The 21,238-nt window shown below is 38.3% G+C and overlaps 1 protein-coding gene across 19 annotated transcripts in view; it reads right to left on the bottom strand.

The window, feature by feature from the left end:
• LOC107981865 (ubiquitin-protein ligase E3B) overlaps positions 1-21,238 on the bottom strand; it is a 583,577-nt gene that overhangs the window by 320,186 nt on the left and 242,153 nt on the right. For all 19 annotated transcript variants that reach the window (XM_032601499.1, XM_032601501.1, XM_032601502.1 and 16 more), the window contains one exon: positions 13,184-13,387. In XM_032601499.1, the coding sequence (XP_032457390.1) occupies positions 13,184-13,387 (204 nt within the window). The remainder of the gene's footprint in view (positions 1-13,183; positions 13,388-21,238) is intronic.

Genomic DNA, 21,238 nt, shown 5'->3' with positions numbered 1-21,238 from the left:
TTTCTTCAATTGGTATAAACTGATTTTTCAGTTTTTCATGTATAAAACGCATTCCGGCTTTCATGTTTAATATAATTATGAAAATACAATGCATTTGATATTTTTTAGAGTGTGTCTCCGCGGCCGATATCGCGTACGCGAAATGTAATTTAGCGTGCGCGAAAACTTTGTAGCGTATGCGAAATCAACTAACAAATTTTCCGGGAAAATTTCGCGTGCGCTACTAATCAACCTTTCGTGTGCGCTAAATCTGTCGCGCACGCTAAAGTGCTCCAAATTTTCTTATAAGAAGCAAACGGAGTACTTATACATAGAGATGTTTCATTCATCCTTCATAAGTCACTCTTGTTGCTTCTTTTATATATAGGAAGTGTAGAGCACTTTAGCGTACGCGAAAGAATTGCCTAAACAAGAAAAACTCTAGCGTATGCGAAAATCTCTCGCTCCATCTCTCAGACAAGTACTCCTTTCGCTTCTTACAAGAAAATTTGGAGCACTTTAGCGCACGCGAAAGAATTGCTAAAAAAAAAAAAAGTTCATTTATACCACTCTAACTTCAAAATGCAAACTTTAATTGCAATTTTCGGCTCCCGTGGTATAGTATACTATTCTAGCGTACGCGAAAAATTTTCCGGAAAATTGTCTGTGGTTTTCGCGTACGCTAAAATTTTCTCGCGTACGCTACATTTTTTTCGCGTACGCGATATCGGCCGCGGAGACACTCTATTTTTTAAACTTTTGTCAATAATGTTGTTTACATTTTATTTATTGCGAGATTGTTTAAAAAATTACAAGGAAACTTAACTCTGTATTTGAAATGCATAGATTAATACAGATATTGTAGTATCAGAAATATAAATATTTAGTTTATACGTGAAGGCTCTCACAGGAAAAAATGAACAGGAACAAGTATAAGAAATTATATAGGATACTATATCTATGTATATATAAGGAACATAAGGAACAACAGATCTTGTTCCTTTATTCCAAAACTGGAGCGGAATTAGGAATGCTAGCATGGAAGCACGTATTATGTATATATGACTTACAAGAAAGTATTGTTGTTGAATTGGCAATTGTCCTTTTGCAATTTAGGTCATCTAATTTTTTGTATACAAAAATAAATAATGCATATTCGTAATCTTCTTAATTTATTATACATATGAGTAGAGATGTTATACAGTCGTAAACAATGGCAGTCAAAAGGAGTTATAATCTATACCCAAGCTACAGACTTTTGTAGGTAATTTATATTTACAATATATAAATAACCATTTCTATAGAAAATCTACAAAACTTTTTTAGTAAAATTGCTAAATACTAAATTTGTTTTCTATTTCATATACAAGTAAGAGTCTTTCTAGGGGGCCTTAGAAGCGGACGCTAAATTAAAATAGCGTACGCAAAACTGGTGATTGATCTGTTCATACATACGCACAGCTGTTAATGCGTACGCAATTCTGCTAATAGCGTACGCAAAGCTGGCAATAATAGCGTACGCGATTTTCGCTTTGGAGACTCGGAAGCGTACGCAAACAATTTTCGGAGCTTTCATTCGTACGCAAAAAAAATAATGAATAGCGTACGCTAATATTTTTCTTGACAATGCGTACGCTACAAATTTTTTTTTATGCGCACGCTAGAAATCGAGTGTAATTCTTTCAAAAAAAAAAAAATAAATAAATAAATAACCTCCAAACGAGGCATTTAAGCTTCTTCGTTCTACTAGTGGCTCATTCTACATAAACGCGTTCTATCTATAAGACGCGGTATACGAGTGCGCTCGTATAGATGGAACGCCCGCCAAGTTTAAATATAAGATTACATAAGAGATCCATTTTTTATATAAATTTTAAGATAATTACTTATTGTTTTTCATTTTTTTTATTCAAAAGCTCTATTTAAAATTCACAATTATGATTGAAACAAATTATAACAAAATACGAAAACATTGTTTCTTATTTACTTTAGTACGCCTTTTTTTTATAATGATTGATGATTTTACTCTTATTTTTCTGTTAATTTTAGGTAATATGCTCTAGAGCATCTTCATTGTTATGTGAAAAATCATACTCTAAGATAAGTATTAAACATTTTAAAAATAAATATTAAGTATACGATAAGTATAAGTATAAGATAAATATTAAATAAATATTAAGTATTTAGTGCGCAATCGTTACATGCAGTAATTTCCTATTTTTGAGCAAGATCAAGTTATTGAAAGAAATTAACACAAGTTCATTTTTACACAAGTAAAGTGGTACCACATAAAGCAGGTATCACACTGTATGGTCATATCATCTGCTTCTTGAAAGCACAAATCACAAATGAAGATATTTTTCTTTCTTTTTTGTTTTACAATCTGATTAAAGTATTTCAAATAATCTTTTGTAGTATATCGTTCTAAGATAGAAATGTCAACTTTACTGTCAATGAACGTGTCTTTTAAATTTTTCTCATTAATTTTAATGACATCTTCGTTCTAAGACATTCTTTTCTTTTTATTTTAGTGTGACTTTTTGTAATCTTTGATGGTCGTCCACTTATTTTTACTGGTGTTGGTAGTATAATGCTCTTTTCGTGATCTTCTTCGACGTCTTTATCAACAATTGATAAATTTGAAAAATTAGACAAATCATCATCTGTAATAACTTTTACGGATTTATTCTGTCGCCATGCCGATTCTATCTGTCTCAGAGTATTTAATTTTTCTTCAAAATTTTTTGAAGTAGCTGTACTCCCTATCGATGCCAAACTTTCTGCTATTTCTTTCATCAGCTTCAATCTGGTTGAAAACTCAAGTGGTTTTTTTGCTGGTATTTCGTGGGTGGTGTATGATGGTACTGGGAGACGTTTTATTTTTGGAGTTGATTGTAGCATCGGCTGATTTTCAATACTGTACGTCATGGTCCATCTTTCTGGGCATAAATCAGCGTGATAGACAGGCAGTTTGAAATACTCCCTGACAGCAAAGATATGTCTGCAGGGTAGTTTAACCGAAGTGTATTCGTTGCATTCACATTCATTTACACTAACCCGCAGAACTGCATACCCATATTGTATCCAGCATTGTTGAAATGTAGGATTAGTTGTAACGAAGGACATGGGTTTACGTCTGGCGAGTTCGACGGCAACTTTATTAAATCCAGCTGGAGTTAGAAGTTGCTGATATAAATATTCTGGCGAACCTGGTTGATATCCTCGGATTGGGTGTTTATAAATGTCTGCACCTATCTTTGCTTTTACAGCTGTGTTTCGACGATTATAATACCTAAAAAAACCTTCACCAAATTTCATTAAGGTACTGAATGCGGGAATTTCATCCTTGAGGCGAGCGTTCGTAGATTCTACGGGGTTGTTCGTGTAGTTGCCATAGTTATTTTTACTCAAAGAGTATCTCGTCCACCCTTCAGTATTATTGTGCCAATTTTGATTGTAGTAGGAAAGCACAGTTTCTGGAACTTTTTTGCAGAAAATACTATAAAGATGGTCGTACTGCTCTTTGGTATTACTTTTTGTTAGCTTATCTAACAAATCAAGAGATATGTCTCTTTCTTTAGAAGTTATTTTCATAGTGGTGGTAGTAACTTGCCTAGAAAAAATTTTAAGTACATGAAACTCACATATGTATAATGAAGTATTTGGAAATACTTCTCTCAGAACTGCTCTTTCCACCAAATCTTTATCGGTCATAAAACTCTTAATTTTTTTGCAAGTATCGCTATTGACATTTTTTAAATTTTGAAATAAACTTCTTAATGTGCTTTTCTGTTCATTTGCTAATATACCAACGCCAATGATATGGGTAAGACCTAATGTATCTCGAACGCACATCAAAAGTACAGGCAGTTTACGTTTTAAAAGATTGTAAGTCGTATCAACGAAAATCATTTCAGGCCATCCAGCGAAAGCTTGTTGCATCTTTTCAGTAGAAAAAAAAAAAGACTGAAACATTTTTTTTTTCAACTACATTGTACTCCCTAACTTCGTAAAAGACATCCACTTTAGCATCTGCAATAACAAAAATTACATGATAATCACGTACGAAATAACAAATAATAATTGTATACGTAATTAGTTATTATTAATTATTAAAGATATTCACTCAAATTCATTCTCAATTATTAAGTTTTTGTAGGCAATGATTCACTGAATTATTAATATTACATGAAATTATCTTATTTTATCAATAACTAAACTAAATTTATAATTAACTAAATTTTAATTACTCAATTATGGCATGCATAAATTAGAAAATGTTTTAGTTTTGCTTACGATAACTAGATCTTAATTGATCCACAAAACTGGTCAATGAATCTTCATCATTAGCTTTCAAATTTTGATTAAAATTTTGGATATCCTTTGCAGTTACATAGATTTTTTTCTTATCCAATATTTCATCTTGTATGCGATTTTTGGGACAGCCTAATAAAAGTAAATTTTTTACAAGATCTTTATCCTCTTGATTTTTCAATTTTCTATTTTCTGGAAGATGTTCATAAAATGCCTAGATAAATATAGAAAATGAAGATAATTATAACTTCTAATGTTATATACATAAATAAATAATGTATACATTGCAACACAGCTTTACCTCAGAACCTTCATGATTTGTATGTTGTAAATTAATAAATTTGATTTTCAACCTTTGATGATCTTGCGTTAAACTCAGATGAATAAATGCTTGACAATCATTTTTTATTGTTCTGAAAATATTAATCGAGTTGAAATTTTGCAAAACAATTGTTTGTATAAATAATATGAATGCAAGTTACCTCGTTTCTCTTTGTCCAGTTCCTCGAGATTTATGTCGTTTTGGTCCATATTTGCAACTCAATTTGACATACTGATAAGTACATTCACTATTAGCCCCTTCGATTGGATGTGTAGCTAAAGATAACGAGTTACTTTTGCAGAAAAGCACTTTTTTTTCTTGTTGGTAGTTTTTTAAATGTTCTTCAAAATCATTCCAGCTATCAAAGTGTTCGTCAAGCCTGATTCTGCTCTCGCCTTTAACACTTTTTCTAGACATTTCGAAGAATGCTCAAAGAGCCGCACTCTTACCTCGCCTTTTCTTAAACTGACGAAAGTAATTCACACAGTAATTAGATTTATATAATTCTAATGCGTTCAGATCAACGATACACTATGCATAGAAAGAGTGGGGGGAGAAAATCTCGTGCGCGCTTGTTCTCAAGTCTCGTTCAAATCTCGCGAGCGCACACGTACCTTTGACCTCCCGAGAGAACTACACGGCTGCATCATGTCGAACTCTTCTCCGTACGTTGATATGACATTTGAATCATATCAAGAATTGGACGACTACATATCTCAGTATGTAGATCAAACGTACAAAAAATATTCCAAAGTGCATGCTGTTCGGTTTCCTGGTAACGAAAAGTTATTCTACAAAACTGTTTCTTACGTGTGTGTTTGCGCCGGAGAATACCGCCCACGAGGAAACAACGTCAGGCAACCGAAGAAAAGCCAAAAATGCGGATGTCCAGCGTTCATTAAAATTGGCCTGAACAAAGAAAAAACTGTGCTCAAAGTGAAATCTTGCTGCTTGGACCACAACGAAGAATGCAACGTCAACTATCCAATACTTGACAACTCTACAGATTCATCCCCGGGCTCATTAGTTGTAGAAAAATCAAGTAAGTCGTATTTTATTTCCAGAATTTGTTTTCTTTTTCGAGAGTTTTTTATGCCACGTGCGTCTAGTCCGCAATTCTCTCGAATCGGCTTTTTTCGCGCGTAAACGTATACGTATAAGTACACGAACACGTCCATTCTTGCGAGACGACGATGTTTTATTGTTCGAGATTTTTTATGCCACGTGCGTGTACACGAATATGTCAATTCTTGCGAAGCGAAGGCGATGCACACGCAGTAGCAGGCGCATGCGTCTTCTTTTGAATCGCGGGTTTTTTCTCGCGTAAACGTGCGAATGTATTCAGAATTTCTGCAAAAAAAAGTGACGCGTCTGTCGGTAACATGCGAGGTAAAGCATGGTGGTGTCGACATTTCGAATGAGTCTAATACTCTAATACAAGAACAGAAACAAAACACGATAGCTGAAAATTGATTTTTTAGCCGCGCCGGTATATGTGAAAGAAAAATTTCTACGAAATCAAGGCGACGCGCGCGCCTGACGGCAACATGCGAGGTGTTTTGTTTACGAACAAAAACAAAACACGATAAAAACCGAAAATTGATTTTTTCCGCGCCTGTATATAACAATGAAATATTCCTGCAAAACGAAGGCGACGATGTTCCTGGCCGTAACGTGATGATACTTAATATACGGTAAATGCGTACAACATTTCGAAATATACAAATAAAGGTTTAATTTTCTATTGGCGCGCTTGTATATACGACGTGACGGAAACAAAATTTTCAATTTACGCGTATAGTATTTCTTTGAAACGAGATATCAACGTTTTTGGCCTTAATTAACAAAATTTTTACTTCAATTATTTGTTACATATTAAAAAAATTTATAATTACAGCTGACATGACTGCGTCAAAGGTTTTGGACAAGGAGAATTCTGTACAGATTAGTGCTCAACCACAACCTGACGTTTTAGTGGATGATTCTTCGAATGACAACGAAGACAAAAAAATCTTTGAAAGACCAGGTGAGTAAAATAAATTGATAAATAAATGAATTTAACTGTGAATGTCTCAAATTATTTATAATATATTCAAATTTTGAATTACAGACAAAAATCCTGCGTACAACGTTGTGATAGACGATTCATCTAAAGATATGTTTGACGATGCAACTTCTTCCAAAATATCTTCAGAACCTACGGATGAACAATTTTGTTTAGGCAAACTAGTCGATTACTCCTCATCGAGTGAAGAACATGTGACACCAAACAAAAATTTTAATGAGAGTAAGTTTTTAAATAAAAAATATAATAAAAATAAGATTCATGAGTGGTTGATTCCGTAGTCAACTTTATATATTCATCCTATACATTGATAAACTTACTGTTAAATTTCTTTATTTAATTGAATTGTATTTCAACTTTTAGACACACTAGGAGATTACAAGGACTTCAAATTAAAATTGCTCGAAACGCAAACATCGTCGCCTACCAAACAATTGGAGAATATTAACATTGTCGTTGACAAAGCTGAACTAGCAGAAGTAGTCTTCGAAGATGCTGATAAAAAATGTCGTGGCCGACCTCTTGGCACAATACAAAAAAAATTGTGTGGAGCACCATTGGTACCAAATTGCCAAACATATGAAGACATGAGTGACTTCAAAAAAGCCAAGTTACTTTTATATTTACTAGGAAACGATAAACTTTCATTATTAAATATACTAGATTTCAGTTACCGTTTACAGAAAGAAGATGTCATTAAAATTAATGAGAAAAATTTAAAAGACACGTTCATTGACAGTAAAGTTGACATTTCTATCTTAGAACGGTATACTACAAAAGATTATTTAAAATACTTGAATAAGATTGTAAAACAAAAAAGAAAGAAAAATATCTTCATTTGTGATTTTTTGCTTTCAAGAAGCAGATGATTTGACCATACAGTGTGACACCTGCCTTATGTGGTATCACTTTACTTGTGTAAAAGTAGAGGCGAAAGACCTAAAAAAAAATGAACCTTGGTTTTGTGTTGCATGTGTTAATTTCTTTCAATAACTTGATCTTGCGCAAAAATAGGAAATTACTGCATGTAACGATTGCGCACTAAATGTAAACTTAATATTTATTTTTAAAACGTTTAATATTTATTTTAGAGTATGATTTTTCACATAACAATGAAGATGCTCTAGAGCATATTACCTAAAATTAACAGAAAAATAAGAGTAAAATCATCAATCATTATAAAAAAGGCGTACTAAAGTAAATAAGAAACAATGTTTTCGTATTTTGTTATAATTTGTTTCAATCATAATTGTGAATTTTAAATAGAGCTTTTCAATAAAAAAAATGGAAAACAATAGGTAATTATCTTAAAATTTATATAAAAAATGGATCTCTTATGTAATCTTATATTTAAACTTGGCGGGTGTTCCATCTATACGAGCGCACTCGTATACCGCGTCTTATAGATAGAACGCGTTTATGTAGAATGAGCCACTAGTAGAACGAAGAAGCTTAAATGCCTCGTTTGGAGGTTATTTATTTATTTATTTATTTTTTTTTTAAGTTACACTCGATTTCTAGCGTGCGCATAAAAAAAAAATTTTGTAGCGTACGCATTGTCAAGAAAAATATTAGCGTACGCATTGTCAAGAAAAATATTAGCGTACGCTATTCATTATTTTTTTGCGTACGCATGAAAGATCCGAAAATTGTTTGCGTACGCTTCCGAGTCTCCAAAGCGAAAATCGCGTACGCTATTATTGCCATAGACATAACAGAGATAGACTGCGTGTGTAGGTTAGCATAAGTGGCACCCTGTTAGAGAAAGACAGACTCTCTTATGTCAATGTGTAAGACAAAGACACCATACCTTCTATCAATGCTTGGTATATGGAAAGAAGGTATGTTGTCTTTCTCTAATAGGGTGCCACTTTTGCAAACCTACACACGCAGTCTATCTCTCTTATGTCTATGATTATTGCCAGATTCCTACTATCAATATCAACAGAATATGTGTTCGTATTAAAATACTTGATATTGACTTCTTGTGTACAGTACCAAATTTACTAAAGTATTGAGCGATGGTCGACTTGAAATATTAAAAACAAAAATAATTGGAAATTGGTATTTTTTACCTAGTCATAAGCTGTATATATTATAAATTTTTTAATAAATATTTTTTACGTAAAAGTGTCTGATTTTTTTTTCAATTTCATCATTTATAACAATAATATTGTTAATAATAGTGTATAGTACAAATATTTATACAAGTTTTTGTTATTAAATTACTACTTCAGTATTTATTGATTTTTGCAAGTAAGACTGCGAATCATATACAATCTATCTAAACATCGTTTTCAATACTTTTAACTTCTGTTTACTACTATCATATTCTCATATTAATTGAATATTTCATCCAATTCTAACTTTTATAATTTGATTCAGATTCCAAAATTATTTCCATTTTTGGTGATGATTTATCAACCGTAATTGCCATTTAAAAAAACTTGGTCAGGTGATTGTCAGATGATCACGCCAAAACGTCACGTAAGAAATCATGTGAGAAATCGGGTAAGAAGTCACGTGAGAAATCACATGAGAAATCACGTGACTTTTTTCGCCAAGGATATAATTCATTATTATACATCATAATGTTTTAAAATTTGTGCGTATATCTATATATATATATATATATATATATATATATATATATATATATATATATATATATATCTTCCTATATTATATAGTCATTTTGGCAAGACTCCCCCCCACCACCCCTCCACCACCCCCCGCTTGGCCCCCCCACCACCCCCCCACCAAATAACATGACTGCTCTCTGCGTTATCGGGCTTGAGACCGTCATACTTTCACAACGCTATTGCGTAGTAAAATAAGGCCGCATTAACAGTCCAATTAAATACAAATTTATAACATATTATGATTAAATAGATTTAAATTGGATAATATTAAATAGAATTAAGGTTTAGGTTAAGGTAAGAAGTATCAGTTCCAAGAGAACCAGATATTGAAGATCTACCTCTAATTTTATTTAAGTTATAAGATTAAAGTTAATTATTAATAACGTATAAATAAGTTAGGGAATAATTGAGTTCAAAGAACTCAAAGAACCATCAGAAAGTATAATCATTATAGATGATTCACTGATTGAATAAACAACAAAATGGACAAGATAAGCGAGATCAAAGACCTCGATGAATTTTCAGGTAATATGAGTAGTCAGACAGAACTAGAGAGACAGAATAAAGAGACAGTTTTCCAAATAATTTAATTTTCCGGATCACCTCACGTCTCCCAATGGCGCGCAACTCGAAAAGTCTATCATTTTATAGATGCCTTTTGCGGCACAAAGATTTAAACATTAAGAACATTAAAAAAAATTAAAATTAATTTAAAAAAAAATATATATATAAATTCAAATGATGAATTTCAAGCGTCAGAAAACTTCAAAAACTAGCTAAAACTATTTTAAATGCCATTAATAGTAGAAGTTCAATGTTAAACAATACTTTTACTTCCAGTAACAGGTTTTCTTATACAATAAGATCGATCATTTTCAACCATCCAGAACATAATTATCAGTTCATGAAAATAAAATTTTGAAGATAAAATCACACAGAAACTACAATAGGGGGTTGGCGAGCGAAGCGAGCAGAGGGGCGGAGCCCCACTAGTATGTATATATATATATATATATATATATATATATATATATATATATATATACACGCATATATACATACACGATACACATTCATTTACGACCTCATACATACGGAAGCCCCGGGGGCCGTATCCTCTAGCTTATATGTGGAATATAACTTTGTGGTTATGGAAGACATGACTTGTCGGTGTGGATATTTGTCGATCACATGTTTTGTGGTGGACGATAGACGGAACGCGACCCGTGACAGTCATGACTGTCACATCGCGCACCAATTATGAAAATGGACTCGACTACAGGCGGAAAAGAAAGAATAATTGAATTATTTTATTTCCTTTTAATAAAATTGACGATGAAACGTTTTAAAAATGTAATTATGAATAGTTATGTTATTAAATAAAAAGAAATATGGACACCTTAGCTCATAATAGTATTTGTAAATTTATTGTATTCCCAGCCACAATGAAAACAAGTTTATTATAAAGTTTAAGAGCTTGAACAACCTTATACATTATTATTAAATTACATTAATATTGATATATTTATTTTGATTTTACTGTCATCAAGGATAGTACTTGTTTTACCTCCGTAGATGCGTAATATGCTATTATAGAAATTTAAATAAAAAAGGTTTTCATAATAAATAATAATAAGGAATCAAACTTTTGTAAATAACAATATAAATTGTTGAGCAATTCGCTTTAAACTTATTTCCTATCCTTTGTCAAGTCTATACAATATGTATGTATAAAATGTTGTTGAAAATCGGTATTTTGCATATTAAATAATAAATATACAATAATAATATATTTAATATTCATTTAAACTATTTTAAGAGCAAATTTATATTATATAACATACGATGAATGAAATATTTGCAGATTACAAATTTCTCTGCAAATATCTCTTGCATCATACTAAATGTTTGACTCCGCGCCCGACAGCGCGTACGCAAAAATATCAGACAGATTCTAAAACTAAACATGTTTTTAAAATATTTTTAGTAATCGATTGCAATCCAGCCTGATCTCCTTCTTTCGTTGAGCTGCTGACCTAGGATAACCTGCTGCTTTCGCCGAGCTGATCAAGCTTCAAGGCTACACTATCGTGGATTTGTCCCTTTGCAAATCATCGTGTTCAACTGCTGGGCTGCTCCAGCTCTTTAAGGTCAGTATTTTCTGCCTTCTACAAAAAGTATCTAGTAAATCAAATAGCATCAAGTAGCATCAAACTCTTTTATGGGGGAGACGAGGGCTTGCTGTGGGCTTGTGGCTTTGAGAACCGGTGGGTGGATTTTTCGTGGTTTGGGTAAAGGGAAATGGTTCTAGGCTCTCGTTTATAGGAACTTTTTAAAGGAGTCTCTTTTCTTCCTGTGGATGCATTTTTTTTTGTTGCTCTACTTTGTGTCATGGCAAGGATTAATATTTTACAATGAGGTTGTTATTCTTTTGAGAGGCATCGAGGAGAATGAGAGCTGCTGGTTTAAATCAGCGGGCAATCCTACATCGGGAACGCAGTGGCCTTCTGCACCCGTTTACACAGTGATGTAACCCTACGTCTAATCTGACACATTAAATTAAAAAACAGGATATATTATTTTAGCATGAATATCAACAACTTTTTAGTCTACGCATAACTCTATTTAGGGCAAGACTAAGCAGAAAACTAAAATTTCGAAAAGCACGGCAACCTTGCCTCTTTTTGACCTCCAGTCTAACCTTTGAACGCAGCTTGTGGACGTTTGAGGCAAGCAGCTCTTTAATGTTTATAAGCCCTTGATGGTCACGGCTAAGAGCTGTTGCCACCTCCAGGAGAGTGGCGTCCAATCCACTGGTATGCAGCTTGCACTTCCTGGTCTTGGTCACGAAGATGGAGCAAGCGAGTGCACTTGAGGAGAGGGTGACAGCTAATGGTAGTAGTCTGCCGTCACCCCTGGTGGCGTTATTTGTCGTATCAAGTCTCCTCATGGTCCTGACGGATGCCACGTCTCTCCTGGGGACCGTAGAGCCAAGCACATTCAGCACTGAATACGCGAGGAGGTGCAGCGAGGTGTCACGGGTATAATATAGGCCCGTGATTACAAGAGCGTGATTACATTAAAGGTCTGTTCTTGTCGCCTCTTGACTTCTGCCAGTTCACTGCGAAGGCTGGGAATCTCCTCAGAACTGGGAACAGTGCTACTGTTGTCCCGCTACGTTGTGGAGCTCCTCGGTTTAAGACTCAGCATTAGTCAAGCGAGTTTTGAACACAGGCAGATCATGGGCGGCCTCTAGTCGCTTCTCCTGTGGGTCTAGACGTTGTTCAATCCTTGAGACCCTTTCAGACACGATGATTTGTGCCTGAAGGGCTTGATCCTGTTTGTTGCGGATGTCGACGAGTGCCTAACTAATATCATTCAAGGCAGCTTTAATAGATAATGTTGTTGTATTAGAGCGAGCCGGTGAAGGATCGCGCGATGCGGAGGTTGATGGTGGAGCTGACTTAGTCTTCTTTACCCTAAGCTGCTTGAGAGAGAGAGGGAGAGAGAGAGAGAGAGAGAGAGAGAGAGAGAGAGAGAGAGAGAGAGAAAGAGAGAGAGAGAGAGAGAGAGCGCTATGATAATATGAAAGGCATAGAAAATGAAGCAAGAAATGCTTTTACTTGAGGTCAGTACAAAGGTAATGCAAAGGCATTTCAATCTTTGACTAGAAGATTTTACTTGGCCCAAGTGCAAATAAGTTTAGTCAGTGAGAATCCAACACACTGCAGACATTGGTGGCAAGGCTGTTTCGACCACCTTACCATTTGGACATTTTTTAATAAACTTTCTTTTTGATACCTCATAATTTATTTCTAACAGGTTTTCATGTTAATAAAAAATAACTATTTCAAAGCTTACCGTGAAATCTGGAAAAAATACTTCATCTGGTACTTTATTGATTTCAATATTAGCTAGATGTACTAAATTTGCAAGTAAGCAAAGAGTATAATTGCCTCCTAGATTATTTGAGACAAGACCAAGATTTTCTTTTTTACTTAAAAACTGCACACAGCTTTCAAAGACGTGATTTTGTTTATATGACAAAATGCAGGTACATTGATCCTAAACATTAAAAAAAAAAATACACTTTTATACAATATACTTGCAAATACAATTGTATATTATTGCATAATTAAATTGAAATTATTTTAAGGGAACTAAATTGCTTTAAACTTAAATATTTAAATTAAAAATTGGGTTTTAAACATCTACATAATATTAAAATATTATATTTGATTATTTTTAAAAATTCCCCCAATGCTTGTTAATATACTAGAATGGTCAATAGTTAATATACTGGAAGGATCACCTCGCTCCTAACATTGCTCTGTTGTTATACCTCCAAGGAAAATTTAAAGAAAATGATATTATGATAATAACTACAAAAAATTAAAAGGCTACATTTTACAAAAGAAGTAAGATCGATCAAAATAAGTCAAGTTTATTACAATATTATTTCAAACATAATATAACACAAACTCAAAATTGTTATGATAGGCTCAGATAAATTGTTGCAAACATAAACTTAAGTAATATATTGATCAATTGCAAACAACTCTCAAGTATTTTCTCCGTAACTTGCCATGATCGTTTTATTTTGTTCAAAAATGAAAATAATTTTTTCATTTAAATTAATTTTTTTTATATGTTAGAATGTGATATCAATTTTCTTATTTTTTTAACTTCTTACTTTATTGGTAATTATGAAACGGGCATGGTTAGTTACATAGTAACTACATGAGAGTTGTTTGTAACTAATCGAAATATTATTTAAGCTTTTAGTTAGCAAACATTTGATTCAACACTTAATTGATTCCAACTATTTGAGTTTGTTGCATATTAAATTAAATCATATTGTAATATTATTATAATATTGTATAACTTATATTATTTAATATACTATAATTTACTTTATTTAAGGGGACACAACACTTTTAAATCCTGAAAAAAGGAATTATGAGTAAAAATGACAAAATTAAAGTTAATTATTTAAAATTTTGTCTAGTAATATCTAGTATAAATACCTTCAATTTTACTGTGCTAAAACCTTAATTATCCCTGATGGCCCATTGTGGCACTCGGTGTAATGTTTTGTGAATTTTTTCACTGTCCGTAGGATTCCAAGTGTACAAATAGTTCTTTTGGGCTCAGATTCAAGGAGGATACTTTGTACACCTGCAGTTTTGGTATGAATGCAGGGATTTTTATTTGAATGCTTAGAAATGGTTTGGCGATGAAAATACTGATTTTTTTTTCGCTTATTATGTTACCTTTTTTGGGTATAAAACATTTTCTGAACATTTGAATTAAAACTACAGGTGTTTAAAGTATCCTCCTGGGATTCGAGCCCAAAAGAGGCTTATTAAGGTTTTAGCACGGTAAAGTAAAAGGTATTTATATTAAATATCACTTATAAAAATTTCAAGTGATTTACTTTAATTCTGTCATTATTACTTATAATACTTTTTTTTAGGATTTAAAGGTATTGTGTCCTCTTAATTAATCTTAGTTCTTTTTAGATATGTAATTTTGTTGCAAACAAAATTATTATGTTACGTAATATTATTGACATGCACTGTAATGCAGAATAAATCAAACTCGCCTAACCTTTTACTTTTGTTAGAAGTTAATCTTTTTTAGGCTTTTTTTTAATCAAAATCATTAGAAGTATTTAAAGTGTGGTCTAAAAATAGAATGTATGTTTTATGAGCAGTTTTATTGGAAACAAAACATAGTTAATGGACTCGTCAATTAATAATTTTTTTAATCATAATTGATTTTGTGTGATGGTACTATGTAAAAAATGTAGGTCGATTTATGCAGAAAAAAATAACTCTAATTAAATTTTCTCATAATATAATGATATCGAGCTAGAAGGAAGAGCAGAGGGACAAGAAGACGGTGGAAAACTTGATAAACAGATAACTAGAGATTGAGATAACTTTAAGGAGGACGTGGATACAGAATGCGAGAATACGCAGAATAGGAGCAGAATGCAAAAACTGGGGAAAAAAAGAGTCGATTATAAGAGAAAAAGCAAGGTTACAAGGATCAGACATATTCATAGACCATGACCTAATACCGAAGGAGAGACAAAACAAGGAGAAACTAAGAGAATACGCGGCAGAGAAAGGAAAAAGGGAAAAGAAGTTAAGAAGGCTACAACGAACTATGGATTGAAGGGGTAGAATATATATGACAGGAAAGGAAACAAGAGCTTTTTAGGAGGAAAAGAAGGATAGGAAAGAGAGATAAAAGGAAATCAGAAAGGCTTAAGGATAATTAGCTGGAATGTAGCAATAATAAAGGGAGCAGATGAGAGGATCCGGGGTTACCTAAGAAAGTTTGATGTAATTTGTCTACAGGAAACATTGCTAGACGATAAGAAAGGAAAATTCTGGAAAAAGAAATTAGGATGTTCTGAAGTCAGAACAAGGAACGCGGAACAAGGGGCAGAAATAGAGAGTGAAAGGAGGAATGGTGATAACGATAAGATGAGGAGAGAAAACAGAGAGAATAGAGTGGATAGACGAAAAGAAAAATGAATTTATAGGAGCAAAGATAAAAAGAAGGTGGATAGGTACGATGTACATGAGAGAGGAAAAACAAGAAAACTTTAAGGAGATAGAAGTAACAGTGGAGAATGCCAAAGGTGAGAAGATGATATGGGGTGGAGACATGAATGCGGGAACGGGATATGAAGGAGGTGCAATAGACGAAGAAGGAAAGGAAGAAACGAGGGAATCAAAAGATAAAAAGAAAAATAGAGAAGGGGAAGAATTATTAGAAAAAATAAGAGAGATGAGCCTAAGCATAATGAACGGAAATTTAGAAGGAGACGAAGCAGGAGAATATACGTACATAGGAGGGGCAGGCTGCTCCGCGATAGACTACGTAATAGCCAACGAGGGAGGAAAAAGAGGGATGAGTAAACTGAATATCAATTACAGGTTAGAATCGGATTACAACGTAATGTAGATAGAGACGAGCAAAACGAACTGAGGAAGAGAAAGTGGAGGAAAAAAGTACAGAGAGGGCAATATGGACGGAATAGGCAATAGAACAATGTCGAGAAAAACTGGAAAAGGGGAAAGAGACAACGAAATGGTCAGAACTGAGAAGAAAACTAGAAAAAAGCAATTAGAAAAAAGGGAAACGGTAGGAAAGTAAAGAAAAACAGCTAGGTGCGGCAATAACGAGAGGAGCAGGAAGGAAAGGGTATGTTAAAGCGGAAAGGGAATATGGAGTATCAGTGGAAAAGAAAAAGGAGGCAGAAATGGAAAAGAAGATAAGAAATCGGGAGAAGATTAAACGGGGAGAAAATTCTGGAAAGTGGTAAAATGTAGAAAGAGAAAAAAAAGAACAAGATGCAGTAGCGCGATAAGGAATGAAAGATGGATAAAACATTTCGAAGAACAACTAAGGAAGGAGAAAGAGAGAGAGGTAGGAACAAGGGTACAAGGGGCTGAGGAGGCAGAAGAGGATACGGATGAAGGAGAGCGAAATGAGAGAATCAAAGCAGGCTAAAGATGTAAGAGAATTTATAAAACCGCAGGGTGAGATGCCGGAATATCTAAGAAGAAAAGGAAAGACAGGAAAAAAAAGGCTGGCTACGACAGCAAGATTTAGATCAACAAGGCCAGAGGATACCAGATATTAGATGAAGAAGAAAGAAAGAATATGTAGGCTTGCGACGCCGTGCCTCCCAACACAGGTGCGGAACACCTAGAGCCTCGCAACCGCTAGGATTTTTCTTAAACGTAGGATTTGATGCCATCGCCACGTTTAGGAGAACGTTAGGGAGAGGAGAAATGATCACACACAACAGTTAACAGCTTATTGCACTCTGTATTTCGCCCAGCCCTTCCTCACAACGCGGTGGCTGTAGTGCCTCCCGCGCACAATGTAGGCACGCAAAGCTTATTCTCGCACGCTCACATACGAGCCACGCTCATGCAGCAGACGGCGGGCCTTAGACTCAAGCCCAGGTCCGCTGACGTCTCTCTCTCTCTCTCTCTCTCTCTCTCTCTCTCTCTCTCTCTCTATCTCTCTCTCTCTCTCACTCTCTCTCTCAAGGAAAACACACGAACTCTCACAAACGTCGACGTGCTCCGTCGACAGTCGGAAGAGAACTTGCGAATTTCCCGCTCGTTCTCGCGCTCACTCTCTCCTCGCGCCCGTCAGGCCCGCGCTTCTCGCTGGCGCCCGATTGGCTCTCAGACCGCGCAGATAACGAGCCACGCATTGGAGCCCGCTGATTGGCTTGTGACATGCGGACATACTAATCAGCGCGCGGGCTGACGAGGCTCGCTCTCACGCCAACGATGCTCACTCTCGCGACGACATTGACAGTTAGCTAGCCCGTTCCTCAAACTAGAGGACAGCCAGGAAATGTCCTTTTTGCTGGCATGTCCAACAAACCATCTTCGAACAATTGAATGCCCTGTGCCCTGCTTTACAGCAGGTAAAGCACGCACCATTGCGACGCTGTGCCTCCCAGTACAGGTGCGCAACACTTGACGCCTCGTACGCGCCAAGATTTTTCATTAATCGCGGGATTTAGCGTAATCGCCGACGTTTGGGAGAACGTGGGGAAAGAAGGAAGAAGTAATCACACAAGTTATTAAGTTGTATTGCACGTATATTTGGCCCAGCCCTTCCCTACAACGTGGTGGCCGTAGCCGCCCACGCACAGTAGCCACGCAGGGCTAGCCGTCACACCTCTACTCTCATATACACGCGCGCGCCTAGAAGCTCTCGCCTCTGTTCCTCGCACACACCCGCGGCTTTCTCTCTCTCTCTCTCTCTCTCTCTCTCTCTCTCTCTCTCTCTCTCTCTCTCTCTCTCTCTCTCTCTCTCTCTGTAGACTTGGGGATGAAGGCCTGGCTCCCGTTCCGGCTTCCTTCCTCTGGCTGAACGGCTGGACGGTCGTCTCCGGGGAGGGATCTCTTCCTCGGGGCGGAGGTCCAGGTCGTGGCGCTGCTGCTCTCTGACTCTCACTCTTTTCTCGCAATACACTTTCGCGCGCTCTCGTCACGTCGAAGTGTCATCGACAGGGCTCGGAAAGGAACTGCCGAGCCGCTCTGCCGCGCGCGCGCTCGGCGTCTCGCCGTCGGCCGCGCGCGCGCTCGGCGTCTCGCCGTCGGCCGTCGAGCCCGGCTGATAACGTAGCCCGATTGGACGCGCGAGGCGCGAGACGCGCTGATTGGCTGCTCGTCTCGCGCCAGCTCGAACCGGCGAGCTCCCCCCTTGGGTACGTCGGCCAGCGAATTCCACGAATTCACGGGACGTAGCTCGCGTTCGAGAAAACGCGGGCCTCGCTGGAACCGATCGCCTTTTCTTCCTCGCATCGAGTGAGGTTGCCGCGCAAACAATAACGCGCGATTTGCTCGGCTGCGACGTACAACGTCGCAATCCCCCTCCCTTAACTTTGCTACCCCCAAGAGAGACGGACCCCATCGTAGGTCCAGGAAAAGGACCGTCCAACTCATTCCCATCCTCCCACTCGCCCCGGAGTTGCGTTTGGAGCACAACCGCAACCCCGGCTTCTCTTCCCTCTTGTCTCTCTCGTGGCTCTCTTCTCTCTCCTCTCTCTCTCTATTCTGCTCGATCCTCGCAACGTCCTCCGTAAATGCGCCGAAGGACGAACTCTCTCGTCTCAGGTGATACTCCTTCTAAGCCTCGCAAGATTTGAAGGAGGATGTATCTCTTCTCTTGCTGGCTATAGTTAGGGACCTCCCTGACGACGTGGATCTGGCGATTCTGGGTGTCTACTTCTGGGCGGAGACAGCGGAGACGCTCCCTCTCCTGCTGTTGGTATAGCTGTTGATACAGCTCTCGTGTCACCAGCTCTTCGACCTCGTTCCGATACCTCGCTTCCTGCTGCTGCCTTTCCTCTCGTATGCGGCGATCGTTCGCTTCTCGTTCCTCTCTCTCTTCTCTCTCTTGACGCTCGCGAACCTCTCGCTCTTCTCGCTGGCGATGGTCCCGTCTCTCCGGCTCCTCTCGCTGCCGGTCATCGGGTTCGTCCCAGCTCTCTTCGACGATGTCGACGCCACTGGCCGTTTCGATGGGAACGTAACCTCCTCCTCGCTGCTGGCGGCTCCGAAAGGCCTCGGCGCATCGCGGGCAGCTGGTCACCTGGACTCCGTGTCTCCCGCAATTGCCGCAGAAGTCACGGGTGATCTCCTTGTTACACGTGGTAACACCATGGCCCGGCTGCCAACAGTTAAAACAACTGTACGGGACCGGGTCGATCGTCGAGTTTGTCGGAATCGGTCGGAGTCCTCCGAACCACGCTCCCCTTTCCTTTACGGGCAGGGTCATGCGGTTGGAGGAGCGACTCCTTGTTCGATCCGCTGAACGATCTTCGATGACGTTCCTCGCGTCTCTTCTCTCTCTCTCTCTCTCTCTCTCTCTCTCTCTCTCTCTCTCTCTCTCTCTCTCTCTCTCTCTCTCTCTACCTCTCTCGTCGGAGCCGTTGGCCGCTGTCCTCGCCACAAGGACTGGTTGGTCTCGGGCTGGTAGGCAGGCGTCGGTCTCCTCTCTCGTCTCTCTCTGGATACCCTCGCTTCTCTTCTCCGGGCGGCTCTGGCTGCGTTGCGTCGTGCGTTCCTCGCTGCTACAGCCTCCTCCCGGCTCATGTCGTTCTCCGGGGTTGCAGCGGATGCTGGTGGATCGGCTTCCATCTGCTCCTGGTCGACGGGCGTGGAGGCAGCTTCGTCTCGTGTTCGCTGCTCCTCTTGGTGACGACGCTCAGCTTCCTCTCTCTCTCCTTCTTCTCCTTCTCACTCTTTCTCTTTCTTTCCTCTGCTGCGGCAGCAGCTCGCTCAGCTCTGAGCCGCTTTTCGTCGTCGCGGGCCTCGCGTAGTCGCTGCTCCTCTTCTCGGGCTCGCCGCTCTTCTTCTTCTCGTTCTCTAGCCTCTTTTCCTCTCTGCTCCATTTCTACTCGCCTCCTTCTCTTTTCCTCTTCTTGTTGCTCCTCTCCTCTCCTCCTCTCGTCTTCGTTGGGTTCCGGTGTCTGGTCCTCTTCCTCCTGATGACGGATCGGAGACCAATTGTCCCAATCTATCTCGGCCGTTCCAAAGTAGACACCGCCGAAGAAACCCCTGATCGGCGAACCCGGCTCATCGTCGTCCGAGCTGGATAAATATGCCGAGGCGTAATCTTCTTTCGTGAGCTGAGGAGTATTTTTGCTCTTCTTCTTCTCATTCTTCCTCCTCTTCTTCGTCGGTGGACCCTCGCCCGAGTTTACTCTGGGCTGGCCCCTCGGAGTAGGGGCGGCAGCGGGAACAACAGGAGAGTTGGCGACGTACAACTCCAACTCCCTCTGCGCCTCTTGTTGCTCATCTCCCCACTCCCATTTCTGATCTTTTCGCAGCAGTCGGACGAGCGGGACTTTGAGCTCGGATTCGCGCTCGATAAAGCGCGAATACCAGCCCAACATGCTCAGAAATCGTCTTAATTGTTTGACGTTTTTCGGTGCCGGGAAGTTTTTCACTGGCTCTACCCTTTCGGGATCAGGACGCAGTCCCTCCTTGTCCAGTAAGAAACCCAGCGACCTGATCTGCGAACAACAGAATTCGCACTTCTCCTGCGACGCTGTGCCTCCCAACACAGGTGCGCAACACCTAGAGCCTCGCATGCACTAGGATTTTTCTAAACGTAGGATTTGACCGCGATCATCACGTTTGGGAGAACGCTAGGGAGAGGGGAAAATGATCACACACAATGGTTAAGTTTTATTGCACATGTATTTCGCCCAGCCCTTCCCTACAACACGGTGGCTGTAGTGCCTCCCGCGCACAGTTTAGCCACGCAGGGCTTACGCTGGGACGCTCAAACACGAGCCACGCTCGTGCAGCAGACGGCGGGCCACAGGCCCAAGTCCAGTCCGCTGACGGCTGACTCTCT

Source organism: Nasonia vitripennis (genome assembly GCF_009193385.2).
Source record: "Nasonia vitripennis strain AsymCx chromosome 2 unlocalized genomic scaffold, Nvit_psr_1.1 chr2_random0004, whole genome shotgun sequence".
NCBI classification, from domain to species: Eukaryota; Metazoa; Arthropoda; class Insecta; order Hymenoptera; family Pteromalidae; genus Nasonia; species Nasonia vitripennis.
The sequence above is the reverse complement of the archived record's forward strand: the minus strand, read 5'-3'. Positions and strand labels throughout refer to the sequence as shown.